Raw genomic sequence first — 15,453 nt, forward strand, 5'->3', positions numbered from 1 at the left:
GAGAGTTGCGTTTGCGCGCGAACTGTAAGTACGTGGGTCTCGGGGTCACGTCTTGACTGGTCGCGGTGCAGGCACCTGGGGGAGGCGACAAACCCACCGGACCCAGCGACCTCCGTCACCCTGTCATGGAGACCTCAGCGCACAAGCAGCAGCAGCAGCCTGAGGGGGGCAAGATCAGGAACCTGCCTTGGTAGGAGGAGGCCCGGCAGCCGCGGGGAAGGGGGTCGGCCGCGCGGGGAGGTGGTGGCCGGAGTGGGCAAGTGGCAGGTCCCCACCCCGTCCTCGCCCCGCCACCCCAGGGTTCGATCGGCACAGGGGTTCGATCTCGTGTCTTCTGACACTACATTGACCTCCGTGGCAAAATATTCTTCTCTCTTGCCAAAATATTCTCTTCCTTCGGTACGATTATTGGTCAGATTCTAAACTAGAATAATATGATGATGATGGTAACAACGCTCCCTAGTTAACTTTTATTTAAGTGACTTTCTATTAGATTAGCAGGCACCCTATTAGATGTTTGAATTTTACAAAGACACTAGGAAGAAGGTACTGTTATTCCAGTTTTACCAAAAGGTTAAATGACTTGCCTGAGGTCCAGAGTTGGAAAATAAGTTTGTATTTGAACCCAGCTGGTCCAGATTCAGAGCTTGCACTCTTAACCATCCTACTTACACAACTGTGTCTTAGTGATGGTTTAAAGACTGAATGGATTTGACTGGATTTCGGAAAACCCCAAGTTGTTTCTTTTCAGTTTATTGTTATCGTAATAAAAATACATAACATACAATTCACAGTTGTAACCATTTTAAAATGTACAATTCAGTGGCATTAAGTACATGCAGAATGTTATGTAACCATCCCACTATCTAGTTCCAAAATTTTTCATCATCCCGAATGGAAACCCCGTACCCATTGGCAACTCCCCAATCCCCCCTTCCTCAGCCCGTGGCAACCACTAATCTACTTTCTGTCTCTAATGAATTTGCTTATTCTGGATATTTCATATAAATGGAGTCATATGATACGTGGCCTTTTGTGACTGGCTTCTTCTTTTTTTAAAATAAATTTTTATTTATTTATTTTGGCTGCACCGGGTCTTAGTTGTGGCACACAGGATCTTCGTTGCGGCATGTGGGATCTTTCATTGCGGCATTCGAACTCTTAGTTACAGCATGCACGCGGGATCTAATTCCCCAGCCAGGGATCGAACCTGGGCCCCCTGCATTGGGAGTGCAGAGTCTTACCCACTGGACCACCAGGGATGTCCCGTTACTGGCTTCTTATATCAGTAACTGATTTCCTTTTATTGCCAAATAACGTTCCCTTGTGTGGCTATACCACCATTTATTTATCCATTCATCTGTTAATTTATATTTGGATATGAGTTCAATTTTGGATTAACTTAGGTGCCCATCCAGGTTGAGATTATGGGCAGACAGCTGGAAAGATGAAATGAGAGCAGTTTTTCTGCACTATTGATATTTGGGGCCAGATATGTGGGGTGTCGTGGGAAGGCATCGGTGTTGTCCTGTGCATTGCAGCATGTTTAACAGCATCCCTGGTGCCTATCCGCTAGATGCCAGTAGTACCCCCCACTCAGCTTTGACAGTGGAAAATGTCTCCAGATATTATCAAGAGTTCACTGGAGGACAGAATGGCTCCAGTTGAGAACCACTGTTAAAGGGTTTTGTATCTCTTTTCTCTTTTAGTTAGGATATGAAAGGATTCTTTTGCACATAACAAAATGTTCTTGCCTTTATATATGTTGTAATCAATGCTAAATTGTATTTCAGGGTTGAAAAATACCGGCCACAGACACTGGATGATCTCATTTCTCATCAGGACATCTTGAGTACCAGTATGTATCCATGTGTCAGCAGCTGGTATCCTAGTCGAAGGACCTGGATACACTTCTTAGGAATGTTGTCTCTACTGAGTAATAATTTTGAAGGATCTGATTGAGCTTTATGGGATGTGGCTTTAAGAGTTGAGTCCTTCAGATTTTTCATTCCTGCATCTGACCCAGATTTGAACATATGGTTGAAGTACCTTCAGCCCAACTCGGGCCTGCAGTGAATGAGGCAACTCTCAGAGACTGATGGCCTCTCTCTTTCTCCCCCTGACCTTCAGTTCAGAAGTTTATCAGTGAGGACCGCCTGCCGCACCTCCTTCTCTATGGTCCTCCAGGGACGGGAAAGACATCCACCATCCTGGCCTGTGCTAAACAGCTGTACAAAGATAAGGAATTTGGCTCCATGGTCTTGGAGGTAAATGGGAGGTTTATTGTTACTCTCGAACCACTCCAGCCTCTTACTTTTAGGTCTGCTAGTTTTGTTTTACTTTACAAGTTAGTTGCCCTGCTGGTGGTTGGGAAAGAAGGAGACATAAGATGTTTTAATTCACTTTTTTTCTATAATTGACATTTTTGCCTGGACTGGTATAAGCTAAAGGGCAGTGGTAGGACTGGGTGTCTTTCTTTGCTGTTGCCAACTTTTACCCAAATCCTCAGTGGTTGCTCGGTTGATGGCTCTCTCCCATGTGCCCCCAGATCCCTTCTGCATGTTGCTCCATGCTCTTCTTGCCCCGCCCCGGAAGGCTGAGCTGTGTCGACTGCGAGCTCTCTTGCCCTCTGGTTCCTGGTTGGGTTTGGCCAGCAGGGGCCTGGAAGGGGTTGGGGAAGGGAGAAGGATGCCTGGTCCTGCCCTGGGGGTCACCACAGGCCAACAGCTTCCCCACCCGCAGGGCACAGCACGCAGCCTTTCCCCCACACACACCCCGCCAGTGCCACTCCCCCACCAACCCCTTAAGACTTGGGGGTGATAATGGGCCCCAGTAGGCCTTGAGGTATTGCATAGCCCTTGTGGTTTCCCCACACCTCACCGGCACCTTTTAAACTATCTCTTCATTTAATCCTCTTCAAATTACTGAATTTGAGTATGCCGTCTGTTTACTACTAGGACTCGAGCGATAAACTTAGCTTACGAAATTCTAAATATTGTAAGAAAAAAACTGTTTAACTTGCTTTTGTATTATAGAACCTTGCTGCCACCAGTGTTCTTACTTCATTGTGTTAAAGACTTGGTAACTTCTGGGTTGCTCTGGGTTGTGGTAGCTAAAATTAGCATCATTCTGCTCGTGCCAGAGGCGCTGTTCCCTGTGAGCAGACCAGTTAATTCTCCCCCGGAGCACGTCAGTGATTTTGTCCCCAGAAGGGGGAGGAAACACACACGTTGATTGGCCTTTCAGGGTATAATGGAATGATCTAGTGAGTTGTAAGTTTTAAATATAATTGTCATCTTATTTTTAATGACAGGATTGATGAAAAGGTACATTAATTCACAGCTAGCACACCAACACGTTTTCTATTTATTTTGGCTTCTCTCTTTCACATTTAGCTGAATGCTTCAGATGACCGAGGAATAGATATCGTTCGGGGACCAATCCTGAGCTTTGCTAGCACAAGGACAATATTTAAGTAAGAATTCTTTGCATAATTTCTCTCCCTAAAGATTTTGATCAGTGAGTTTAATTTCTTAAATCCTCTCCTTTGCCAGTTTGTAAAAGTAAGGGGAAAAGAAAAAGGCTTTGTCAAAAGCAGTCATGAAAGAGAGATAAAGTACAGGAATGGTGGTAAGACATATTAAAATGCAAATATTAAAACAAAATATTATCTAAATCTATATTAGCAAGTTCTCTGGGGAAGCATTAATTTCATTACATCATAAGACTGGAGGAGCTAGTTTGAATTTAAACAAAAATGAATTGAGATCAGGGTGGATAACTAGGATGGTGGTAAAAAAAGAAAAAGAGGAAAAAGCAGCACTAGAATAGAATAAGAGGCTACTGGGTGGAAGAAAGATGAAGGTTCCAGAGGACATAATCTAACACAAATACAGAAATTAGACCTCCATGCGCTTTGACCACAGATGTCTGCTTTGGTCAGAGTTCTAGGAGAAATGAACTTCATGAGCCAGGGCCTGATGGCACAAATGTGAAGGTGTAGGTTTGGGCCTGGAAGTCAAAGGGAGATTGAAGAAGCTTTTTAGGTGGTACCAATTGTTTTCCTAGGAAAGGCTTTAAACTAGTGATCTTGGATGAAGCTGATGCCATGACTCAGGACGCCCAGAACGCCTTGCGGAGAGGTAAGGAGCACAGCCGTGTACGGTGTGTATGGCTGAGGAATGCTTTGGAAGGAGAGTTAGCAACTTTGGACATGAGATAGGATGTGGCTTCTTCTCAATTTTCATTCATCTTCTGGCCCAGCGAAATCTCTAGATACCTTTCACTGTGTATCCCACCTGATGACCTAGACAAAAATCTCTATACCGGTGGTTACCCCTTTTAATAGCGTAAAGACATTAGCCTTTTGGGGACTTTTAGGTATGACCAGACACTGGTGTTTCATCCTACTTTTCCGCTGGGTTCAATTTCAGGGTCGGGAATTTGTACTGTTTGATGGGGGGGAATGGGAAGTCTTTCATTTCTAAACTGCTAGATAGGTCTTTCTGCTGTTGGTACCGTTAGATACAATATAGCCAAGAAAATAACACTGGAAATTTAGCTGCACTCAGAAAGCCGACATGACTTCCCTACTTGCCAGGAGAACGACTGGGCCAGGAAAGGAGAGTATACTGTGATTTGTTGGTCTTAAAGGTGCAGTTAATTTCTTTGCAAGGACATTCTTAATCTCTCTCATTAAGATTCTGCGGTAGACAGCTAGGAGAGAAGGCGATCTTTAGGAATTCTGGGGGGGGTGGATTGCAGCCCATGTTTAAGAAGCGGAGGAGGAGGACAGAATATCTTCCGGTCCTAGAGGCTTTGGCTGCCTTTCTTCAGCATCTTATTCTGGAGTCAGTCTGGGCAGATCCCAGCGTGAGAACGTTGGTACCGACAGGATGAAACTGGTGTCACAGGCATCTCTGAATTCGGGTTAATGCTTTCTCGAATGCTCTAAGGGTTCGAGACAAGGTCCACTGGAAAGTCTGCAAAAAGCCACCCCCCCTCCCCCGCCCAGTAGAAGGTGGCACATCATCCTTTTGCCAAATAGGATTTTATGCAAAAGGGCAGGCGTACTGGATTTCATATCTTAGTGGAATGGAACGGCAAGGGTGCCGGGATCACAGCCAGTCATGGAAAAGGAAGCATTTTGTCCAGTCCCGTGGACGTGACGTGTGCATCAGCTCTGGGGAGAGAGTGGTTGGTCTCCAGGCTCACCGTCTCTCGCTGCAGTAGCTTTCCCACTTGTTTGCATTCCTGATTGCCCGCTTCACGTGACCATAGGAAAGTTCAGGGTTTCTGGGTCCCTTGAAGAATCAGGATGGACATGAGGTGGTTCTCTTTTCCCTTGCCAGTGATTGAGAAATTTACTGAAAATACCAGATTTTGCCTCATCTGTAACTATCTGTCAAAGATCATCCCCGCCTTGCAGTCCCGGTGTACAAGGTTCCGATTCGGTCCCCTGACCCCTGAACTCATGGTTCCCCGCCTGGAATATGTCGCAGAAGAAGAGAAGTAAGTATGTTGAAAAGCAGGGAAAGGGGGGCCTTGGGGACTGGGTGTCACGTAAGGCAGCTACTGGTACGTCTGAAGGCGATAACGTTTGTAAACAACTCGGGAGAGCCTGGCACAGGGTAAACCTCACTGTCTGTCGGCCGCCCTGGTAATTCTTCATAAAGGTCATTTGGTTCCTTACTGGAGTCCATCATCCTCCCCTAGAAGCGGTCCCACTTTCCTCCTACTCTTTGTCTTTGGAAACTGCGCGCTGCCAGGTCCCTCCCGTTAAGAAGCCTGTGGCCTTTCTCAACTAGCAGGGCAGGTCCTGAGACATCACATTCTGCGTGATCAGATGCCGAGCAAGTAGCCAGCCCGAGCTGCTGCTGATTCGACGGGTGCTTGGGCTCTGCGAGCGCAGATCTCGCCAGCACCCTCTCCTCTCCAGAGAACAGAATCCAAAGCTACCTGCTCAACACAGCAATGCTTGGTCCCAAATGGTGTCTTGCTAGACTTGCACTGGGCTGTGACTACTCACGTGAGGCCCACGTCCCCAGTAGCCAGAGCAAGTTCTGGAGCCTGTAAATCAGGAGAGTATTGTTGACTCCGTCCTTCCCTTTTTTCTCTTTCATTGTTTCAAAGCCTTGATCTTCACAGTCCATCTTGTCCCCTCGGGGAGCATTTGTGCTCTCAGGGCCTCTATATCCCTCCTGCCTGTTTCCTTGCAGAGTTGACATAAGTGAAGACGGGATGAAAGCGCTCGTAACTCTTTCCAGTGGAGACATGCGAAGGGCTCTGAACATCTTGCAGGTAGGGCACTGCTCCTAGCACATCTCGAGTTGGCGCTTCAGAATACTTTTTCAAGAAAGACATAAGCAACAGCATGACCGATGTGTTAATTCAGAAATCTGGAACTGGTAAGACATCTCATAGTATGTCAAGGATGTACGCCCACCTTTGTGTTTTGATTAATTGAAAGAATAATTTGTTGCAAATACAGGAAAGATAGGGAAGGACTCTGCAAAGTAATGTAGCCGACAAGCAGTGGCCTCCTCTGATGCGGCCAGCTCTTAGCAGTGTAAAAAGTACAGGGCTCGAGCTCTCCCGTGCCCACCCGCATTGCTGCCTCCGCAGTTTCCTCCTGACCCTCCTGCAGCTCAGTGGCTGCAGCAGCCGTGGTGACTCTCCCCCTGTCTGCCCAGAGCACCAACATGGCCTTTGGGAAGGTGACAGAGGAGACCGTCTACACCTGCACAGGGCACCCACTCAAGTCAGACATCGCCAACATTCTGGACTGGATGTTGAATCAAGACTTCACCACGGCCTACAGGAGTATCCTTTCTCTTGTCCTTCAGTCAGTGCATTAGATGCCCAAGGCCTGAACGTGGCCTCACAAGCTCAGGCTGCAGGCAGCACCTACACCCTACTGGCAAAAGACAAGCGGCTGCACGGGACACCTTTCAGCTTGTCATGGGAGCAAGATGTCTGTGGGGGGGGATGGGTACTTGTCTTTCATGCCCCAAGTTGTTCCTGAAGGGCCCTGAGCTGGGTATGGCTTGAAGCAGCTTAACTCTCAGGTGGGAGGGAAGCACTTAGACCTTGGGTGGAAGGTGCAGTCATTTTCAAGCAGTTAGTGTTACTCTTGTTTTGCTATGAAATTAAAATCTAGCTGTAGTGATGGAAAGCCTTTTGGGCAATGCATTTGGTTCTGTTCTCTACTAGACAGAGATATCTTTCATCTCCCTCAATGGAGATGAAAACAGAAAAATAAGAACTGGGGTCCAACACGTGCAACTTCAGATTGAAGGAAACAGCTGTATTGGCATGAAAAGCCCTACTTTCAAGTCATTCTCTGCAGTGTTTGTTGTGGAATTTTTTCCTTTGCCTTAACTGCTCCTCTCTAGATATCATGGAGTTGAAAACTCTAAAGGGGTTGGCATTACATGACATCCTGACAGAGATACACCTGTTCGTGCACAGAGGTAACCTAGGTTCTTCCGCAGTTCAGAAGCTGTGCAGAAGGTGGCATGCGTTGGGGTTGAGGGTGGCTGGAGAGGGAACGTGACTCTTCGTTTTGGAAACAGAAACAGGAATGAAGAGGTGTAAACCCGGCCCCTCATTTTCAGTTTTGTTTTGCTATTTAGTTTTTTTATTGGGTTGGCCAAAAAGTTCATTCGAGTTTAAATAAAACTAAAAGACACATTTTTAATTTTCGCGAAGAACTTCATTGAACGTATTCACTAACCGAATAAACTTTTTGGCCAAGCCAGTATCTGTGTGTCTGTGTCTTGCTTTTAAAACCTTGTTCCAAAAATACTTTTTTTTTTTCATAAATTCATTTTATTTATTTTATTCTTGGCTGTATTGGGTCTTCATTGCTGTGCGCGGGCTTTCTCTAGTTGTGGCCAGTGGGGGCTACTCTTTGTTGCGGTGCACGGGCTTCTCATTGCGGTGGCTTCTCCTGTTGCAGAGCATGGGCTCTAGGTGCGTGTAGTTGTAGCACACAGGCCCAGTAGTTGTGGCACACGGGCTTAGTTGCTTTGCAGCATGTGGGATCTTCCCGGACCAGGGCTCGAACCTGTGTCCCCTACATTGGCAGGTGGATTCTTAATCACTGCGCTACCAAGGAAGCCCCCCAGATACTCTTTTGACTTCTAGAATGCTGGGGAAAAACAGGAAAGAAACTCCTAAAGGCTAACTTATTTCCTCCAAGGGTCTGTATTTTACAGCGGTATGTTGGAGTTTATATTTCTAAAAGGCTATTTTCCCCAAAAAGAAAGGAGGACGAAGATCTAGCTTCACAAAACCAAAGCAGCCTCAACTAAACCATCTTTAGTTCCACACTTGGTCGTATGTCCTGTACAGAGAATTGCTTCTCTACCTTGAGAGCACATGTGAATCACCACAGACCAATCCAGTTGGCCCTTTTGGGGGAGAACCAGACACGAGTGTGTCTTTGAGCTCTAAGCGATGTGCTCTTCAGCCTTGTGGAGAAGCTCTGCCTGTCCAGCAGCCACCTGCAGACACTTGGGCCCACGAACACTGTTCCACCAGTGCCTTTCCAGGCCTCTCCCTGGCTGGCTGGCATGTGAAATTCTGCCCAAGAACATGGTTGGCTCAGGCCCAGCTCTGCACTTTGTGGATGCTGAGCATGAATGACTTTGAAAAATCAATTATTTATGTTTTTTGTTTTTTAACATCTTTATTGGAGTATAATTGCTTTACAGTGGTTATGTTTGTTTTTAAAATTGGGACAGCAGGGCTTCCCTGGTGGTGCAGTGGTTGAGAGTCCGCCTGCCGATGCAGGGGACACGGGTTCGTGCCCCGGTCCGGGAAGATCCCACATGCCGCGGAGTGGCTGCACCCGTGAGCCATGGCCGCTGAGCCTGCGCGTCCGGAGACTGTGCTCCGCAGCGGGAGAGGCCACAACAGTGAGAGGCCCGCGTACCGCAAAACAAAAACAAAAAAAAAAAATTGGGACAGCAAGTGAGAACTTCGCTTTCACAGTAACTTACAGAGCGGCCCAGTGCTGACAGGGCAGTGTGGATGGCTCTTCCATCTTATGATCACTCTGGAACCTGCTCATTTTTCTTTTTGGCTACCCTACGAAGACTAAAATGAATACAAACTATGAAAACCTATGCAATTTTTACCTCCTGGAGGTGTGGTATCTTGAGATCTGTGGCCTCAAGAGGTTAGTCTTATGTATCTGATGTGGAAACTCATACTTCTGTGATTTTTTTTTTTTATATATAGTAGGTAATGACAGACCCCACTCATTTGATTTTGTTTTTCCCCCAGTTGACTTTCCATCTTCAGTTCGAATACATTTATTGACCAAAATGGCAGACATTGAGTGAGTATTTATTTCCCAGTTTTAATTCTTTTCCTTCTTTTTCCCCATTGTGAGTTTTTTGTTTCTCCTTGCTTGGTTTCAACTGTTTTGTCTAAATCATTCATATACAGTAGAGTTTAGTTTTTGCTGGAATTGAATTATTGAACGAAGCACAGGGAAGGGTGTGAGCTGCTTATGTGAAGAACGTGGATAAACACAAAGACAGGTACAACTCGGCTACGCATTTGAGATAAAGGCCTCTCCTTCGACCTCAGATGCCTGGTCCACCTTGGTTCCAGACATGCTCTTGTTATTTGGGAAGCCTGCTTCAGTTCAGACATCTAGGTCGTTTGGGGACGGCCAGCTATCCAGCTGTTATTAAGGCCTTCTGGCATACGAAAGCATATTACAGGGAAAGTAAACATAAACTCAATTTTCCACTTTGCCTGCTTCAGTAAACACAGTTATTAGCCCCCAGTGAAGCTGGCAGCTATCATTTAAGTAGACAAAAGCACTAGGTTCAAAATAGATGTCCACGTAAGCCAACTAATTTGCCGTCGTTGGCTTTCACACGTACCAATTAGGTCACTTCTTATCACTACACTGTGAGTAGCATGATTTTGCTTTCAATGGCTGGGCACTTGAAAGGTGGCAAGATGAAATACCAGTGTCTTGCTCTATTGACCACAGAACCACAGATACGGACGGCAGCCAAACTTCCCAGTGAATTACGAGGAAGGGAATCTTAATTATAATTCCTCTCGATGCATTTTGCAGGTGAAGAAATAATGCCTAAACACATAAATTTTGCATATCGGTGTAGAGCTTGAACAAAGTTAAGTTCAGAACACTGCTACTGGGAACAATTTTTTTTTTAATTTAATATTCCCCCCCCCCCGCCCCCAGTTTGAATCAAATTTATAAAGGCGTGTTTGAGGCAACAAAAACATTAGGGGACATGCACGAGATTGCTGCCCAGAATGAACTTCTCTCACCTCTTTCCAATCCTTCTCTGGCCAACTTTCAGTCTGACTGCTGTTGTTCTCTTCAAAAGGCAGCTGTTGTGATATTCTCTTCTTACCTTTTGTTTGATTTCTTTTAGGTACAGACTTTCTGTTGGCACCAGTGAGAAGATACAGCTGAGTTCCCTCATTGCCGCCTTTCAAGTCACCAGAGACCTGATTGTCACAGAAGCCTAGATGCTGAGGACCACCTGCTGCCTATTCTCAGGCCCAGCAGTGACTGAGAGCAGGGGACACAGTCACCCCCACTTTGGGAAAATTGTTCCAGGCATGGGTGGGCAGACGTGTTCCCAAAGTACCGTGTTTGTGGCTGGTCGGAGCAGGGATGTACAAAGCAGTTTTAAGGTACAGCTCTGTCACTGCACTGCCCATTTGTGTTTTATAAGGGGGGGAAAAAAAGTAAAACCTTTTTAGCCTTAAGGCTTTTACCCTTCAGTTGCCTGGGTGATAGGAAATGGGCTACCCCATTTGGAATATCAGGCTTTCAAATCTAATACAGTCCAAGTGTCTTCCAACTCGAGGTAAAAAGAACATCTTCAGAGTTAAGTTTGTAAATCTAATCTGTGGCGCTACTTTAAATAGGTGTTAATGGATTTCTGGCCCCAACTATTATACTCTTATAAAGTGGACTCAATCTTCTTTCTTACTTTAAAACTGGCCTTTTTATTTCTCCTTTTGAAGTAGAGGAGTGGCTAGCAGGTTCCCAATTGTGGTGTGGACAGTAGCGAAAACATTCATTTTAAATGATGCTATTGGGGCCAGAGGTCATTCAACACTGGCTTGTTTAACCCAGGGCACATAAGACTAAGCCGGACTCTAAACCTGCAAGTGCTGGAAGGACTGAGACGCTTCCTATTTCATCCAAATGTACTGCAGTTTCCCTGCGAGCATCTGTGCTGCGTGTGTGGTAGTGCTCTGCACAAGAATAAAGCAGCTTGCTTGTTGTGTTCCAAGTGACTCCTCTTTCCTCAGCCAATCGTACAGACGCTGACTTGTTCAACTTGCATTTATATGAGAAAGCCTCCTCCGTCCCTGATATCAGAGAATCAACTTTCTTTGGAGGCTGTTTATAAAGGTGTCCAATTCTTATATTATCAAAAGGGAGAAGTTGGTTATGTGCATCACACACATAGGCCTCGCTGCCAAAGGACAAAAGCAAAGTCTGAAGCTAATGGCTGGGGGTGTGGGGTGAGGGGCTCAAGGAGGCGGCCCAGAGCCTCTCAGACTACACTGTACATGATATTTCAAGATAACCACAAAACTTAATTTTGCCCAATCCATTCCCAGCTGTCTTGTTGTACTCACTAGTTTTAAAAGGTGGGTTTTTTCTTTCCTTAATGGAAAAAATGAAACGGCAAGCCAAAAGCTTTTAACTTTCTTTCCTTCGATGAAAGCCTCTCATCTTGAAATGTTTTTCTTTCAGCAACAAAGGCAGCAGAGGAGAGACTCCTCTGCTTTTTCAACACGTTTTATCATGGTACACAGGCCTCCACAAAGCACCTAGTAAGAAAGCCAAGGATAAGATGTTGCATTTCTTTTAAAATAATTTAAAATATATTAAATTTTCCAAAGGCAGATTTTGTTTGAATGAGGTGTCTTCATTAGATAACTATACGCCACGAAGAACAGTACTTTGAAGGAGCTAGTTGTGTTTAGGGGCAGAGTTGAGACTGGCGGATGAGTCCAATGAGGTGAAGCAGTCAAGTCAGATCTCGTACAGAAGAAGATCAGCTGAAATGATGACGACACCAAGTCTTCACACAATTAAGAGACATCTTCACAACTGTTGGAATTAAGTACTATGGTTTTTAGATACCATTGAGAAAAACACAGTTGTACCTTAACATCTGTTGAGAAAATACAAATAAATATGCTAACTGGTGAACAACTGACAGATAACTCAGTAGCCACTGATACAGTCATGCAGTTGAGGAATACGTCCCGGGTAACATGACACACAAATCTGGCCTCCGGCACATGCACGCCATTGTTTCTTTAAAAAAAAAAAAAAGTCAAGTCTAGTGTCTGTAGCAGGAGCACGGCCTCTGAGTCACCTGGACTTTACTTAAGCTAAGTCATATCTCACCATAGACGGCTCTGTGAAAACTGTCCCGTGGGTCAGAGGAAGGAAAGCCCTTGTCCACATCAAAGTGGCTCTGACCAGCAGGAGAGAACTTTCACCGACACCTCCTCTGCATCTGCATCAACGACGGACACTCCCATTCGAGGGAGTGGAAACTTCTTGGAATCAAAATGACCAGAGAGGGTCCAGCACTGCTGTCCATTAAGTGGACTGAAGGTTAAGGTCAGGCTCCATCACTGCAGAAGTGGAATCCCTCTTCTACGACTGACCCTCACACCTCATGGGGAAGAGACCCCTGGCGAGGCCACTGGAATCTGGTTTTGCTACATTCTGTTCACAATCCCAAAGAGAGATTCTATTTCAATCCAAGACCAGATGTTTGGCCCATTGCTCCAGCTACTTGTCAGGAAGATTTATCCTGCTACAGAGGAAACAAGTAAGACTATGGAGACTGGCTTAAAAAGTTCTGTATGTGAGGAACTCTTTCATTTTCTTAGGGATTGGCAGCGCTAGCACTTGGTACGTTGTTAGGAAACTTCGCAGGGCTTTCCGGCATAAGTGCTTCAGTGATGACAGGACCCGAGGAGCCGTCCAGAACTGGACGTGGCCATCCCTTGTCCTGAAATGAGACGGAAACCAGTGCGTTACGGCAGACCTTGGAAATGTATGTTTTCACTGGGACAGATATCAATGTTTCTACTCTCACTTGCACTGGCAGGAGACTCTAGAGAGTGAAACGCAACCTGGACCTTGGAAATAGATATGAAGGCTGTGGTGCTGAGTAATTAAGGCTGCTGAGGGCAGCAGGAGAACTCAAGACACCTCTGGTTCCAAAGTGCCGTCTCTGTCAGTACAGCCCTTTATAAATCATACTGTGGGTTCAAATGTAACAGGGAAGAGTGCCACCTGTTGAATTACAGATGTTCCCTGTAAGGTGGTCTCTGCCCTAAATGGTTTCCCGTATAAATGCTGCATCATCTTGATTTCTGCTTCCTTGCAGACTTGGCCTGTTAATAGCATGAATTGTAGATCTTTCACGTTGACATTTAGGCTAAATATTAAGGGTAAATGATAAACTCTGTTAGCAGAAGAGAATACCAGAATTTTATGTAATCTCAGATTTCCTTAAAGCCCTCCTCACAGGCAAGAAAATTCTAGATGCTTTCTTTCCTTAAAAAGCTACATGGAATACTCAGCAGAAATCATTACCCATCTGCTCGGCTAACAGATACATACCCCGTGGCGATAACTCCACCATGTGGAAAAAATGTGCAGCAGAGACCATTGGTCATAGGAGCAAACGCAATTGGAGTTTTCAGTTCCAGGGCCCAGATCCTGAGGAGCCTGGAGGAGAAAGGGACGTGTCAGCAGACCTGGGGCCAGACCCCAAGGGTGATGCTACAAGCCCTTTCCAACACTTGCTCTGAGGCCGCGGAAAGAGGTTTCTCTTCGTTACCTGTCATCCGCTACCGTGGCGAGGTACAAGCCTTCGGGGGAGAAGCACACAGATCTCAGGGAGCTGATGTGGACATCGCTGTCATCCATGGGGGGGTTGAGCTGGGTGTGGCTGAGGAGGACACAGGACAGTAGGTGGGCCTGGAGTGATGGCTGCCCTCCGCCCTCCGCCTTTCATCCCCAGGCAGGAGGCCAAAGTGCCATGGCCACAAAAAGGTTCCAGACATGTCTCGTACCCCATGTGGAAAACCTGGGGATTTGCAGACTGGAAAAGACGACCGGAAACAAGTGCATTTCATACAGCTCCGGTGTCTCGTGGAGGGGGCTGAAGGATTACTAATATTCCCTGTGCTAATTTCCTTATGCAAAGTAGGTCAGCCCTCGCTTTAATGCCACAGTACAAACTGAAAGACTTTTTTAGGCTAAGATACATGATAATTATAGGACTACTTATTATTTGCTTCAGAAAACAACAAAGGGGAAAAGTAGACCAAGCTGGTGAGAACATGAAAATTCACTTTGGAAATAACAGTTTCAATAAGAGGATCATTCTGAACTGTTACTACAGTTATTAGTAAGTGGAAAGAAAGAGTCACTGTGAGGTTTCATAATGCTGAATCCAAAGCAGTACAGAGAGCCTCCTATGGCCGGAGACTTGAAGGCACTCGGGGCTAATCTGAGAATTGACAATGAAACACTGCTGCACACCAGTGCCTCAGAATAAGCACGAACACACTGTGTCCTGGACCAAGACAGGCTTCCCATCAAACACCCCACCGGGAAGCGGAAGCGGGGAGGCAGCCCTTACTGGAGTGACCGCAGCCGCTCGCCAGTGTAGGGGTCCCACATGATCACATTGGTATCGTAAGAAGCCGTGACGAGCAAGGCAGAGTCAGGGGAGAAGTCGCAAGAGACCACGCTGCTCTGGTGGCCCTCCAGCTTCCGGATTAATGTGTAGGACCGCATGCTCCACAGGAAGACCTGTGGGAAGAACAGGTGCCTGGTCAGGGCGGAAACAGTGCTCAAGACGTGAACAGTGAGGAGAAGGCACAGCCCTGCCTCTCCAGGCCGCACAGCCAGGGGAAGCTAAGTGCCCCAGCCCCTTTTCTATGTTTCTTCTAGAACATGTCATACTGGCCTAAATAAAGTGACAGGTCTGAATTCTTGAGGCACAGAACCAACAGACATGCTCAAGGAGCTTACTTTAGGGGAGAATCAACCAACCGACCTCAGGAAGACAGCAGCCAGCATGGCTCAGGGGAAGCTTCTGGGTCCTGCTTCTGAGCGCTCTTAGCAAATAGGGCAATGCATGCTGAAGACCTAAGCCAAGGGCTACCTTGTCCTTTCACATGAAACCAAAATTAGGGATCAGAGGTGAATTCCTGGTCACCCAACAGAGCCATCTGACACCCGCCTCTGGTTTACAGGACCACAGAAATCTGCCCCACGGCTGTAGGTCTGACCTAGCTCCTTACTTGAAACCTTTCTGAGAATCATTAAAAGAAGTATTTTCTTTTTTTTCCTTTAAGAAAACTCTCACTTTCACATAGTTCCAAACCTCAAATCAA

The 15,453-nt window shown here is 46.2% G+C and overlaps 2 protein-coding genes and 1 non-coding gene across 5 annotated transcripts in view; 1 reads left to right on the forward strand and 2 right to left on the reverse strand.

Annotated features, from left to right (window-relative positions):
* RFC5 (replication factor C subunit 5) lies at positions 1-11,297 on the forward strand. Its single transcript, XM_032654429.1, has 11 exons — positions 1-190; positions 1,794-1,858; positions 2,131-2,267; positions 3,396-3,475; positions 4,069-4,142; positions 5,352-5,511; positions 6,219-6,300; positions 6,693-6,822; positions 7,395-7,472; positions 9,292-9,346; positions 10,428-11,297. The coding sequence occupies exons 1-11, from the start codon at positions 126-128 to the stop codon at positions 10,522-10,524; spliced, it is 1,023 nt and encodes a 340-aa protein (XP_032510320.1). The 5' UTR covers positions 1-125; the 3' UTR covers positions 10,525-11,297.
* On the reverse strand, positions 1,190-1,262 carry TRNAG-CCC. Its single transcript has one exon. It is a non-coding gene; the product is annotated as a tRNA-Gly (tRNA).
* The window catches only part of WSB2 (WD repeat and SOCS box containing 2), a 21,103-nt gene continuing 15,834 nt past the window's right edge, over positions 10,185-15,453 (reverse strand). For all 3 annotated transcript variants that reach the window (XM_032654426.1, XM_032654425.1, XM_032654428.1), the window contains 4 exons: positions 14,694-14,866; positions 13,887-13,997; positions 13,667-13,774; positions 10,185-13,049 (listed from right to left, as the gene is read on the reverse strand). In XM_032654426.1, coding sequence (XP_032510317.1) covers positions 12,887-13,049; positions 13,667-13,774; positions 13,887-13,997; positions 14,694-14,866 — 555 coding nt within the window. In that variant the 3' untranslated portion in view covers positions 10,185-12,886. The remainder of the gene's footprint in view (positions 13,050-13,666; positions 13,775-13,886; positions 13,998-14,693; positions 14,867-15,453) is intronic.

The sequence above is a fragment of the Phocoena sinus genome, chromosome 14 (assembly GCF_008692025.1).
Source record: "Phocoena sinus isolate mPhoSin1 chromosome 14, mPhoSin1.pri, whole genome shotgun sequence".
Classification (NCBI taxonomy): domain Eukaryota; kingdom Metazoa; phylum Chordata; class Mammalia; order Artiodactyla; family Phocoenidae; genus Phocoena; species Phocoena sinus.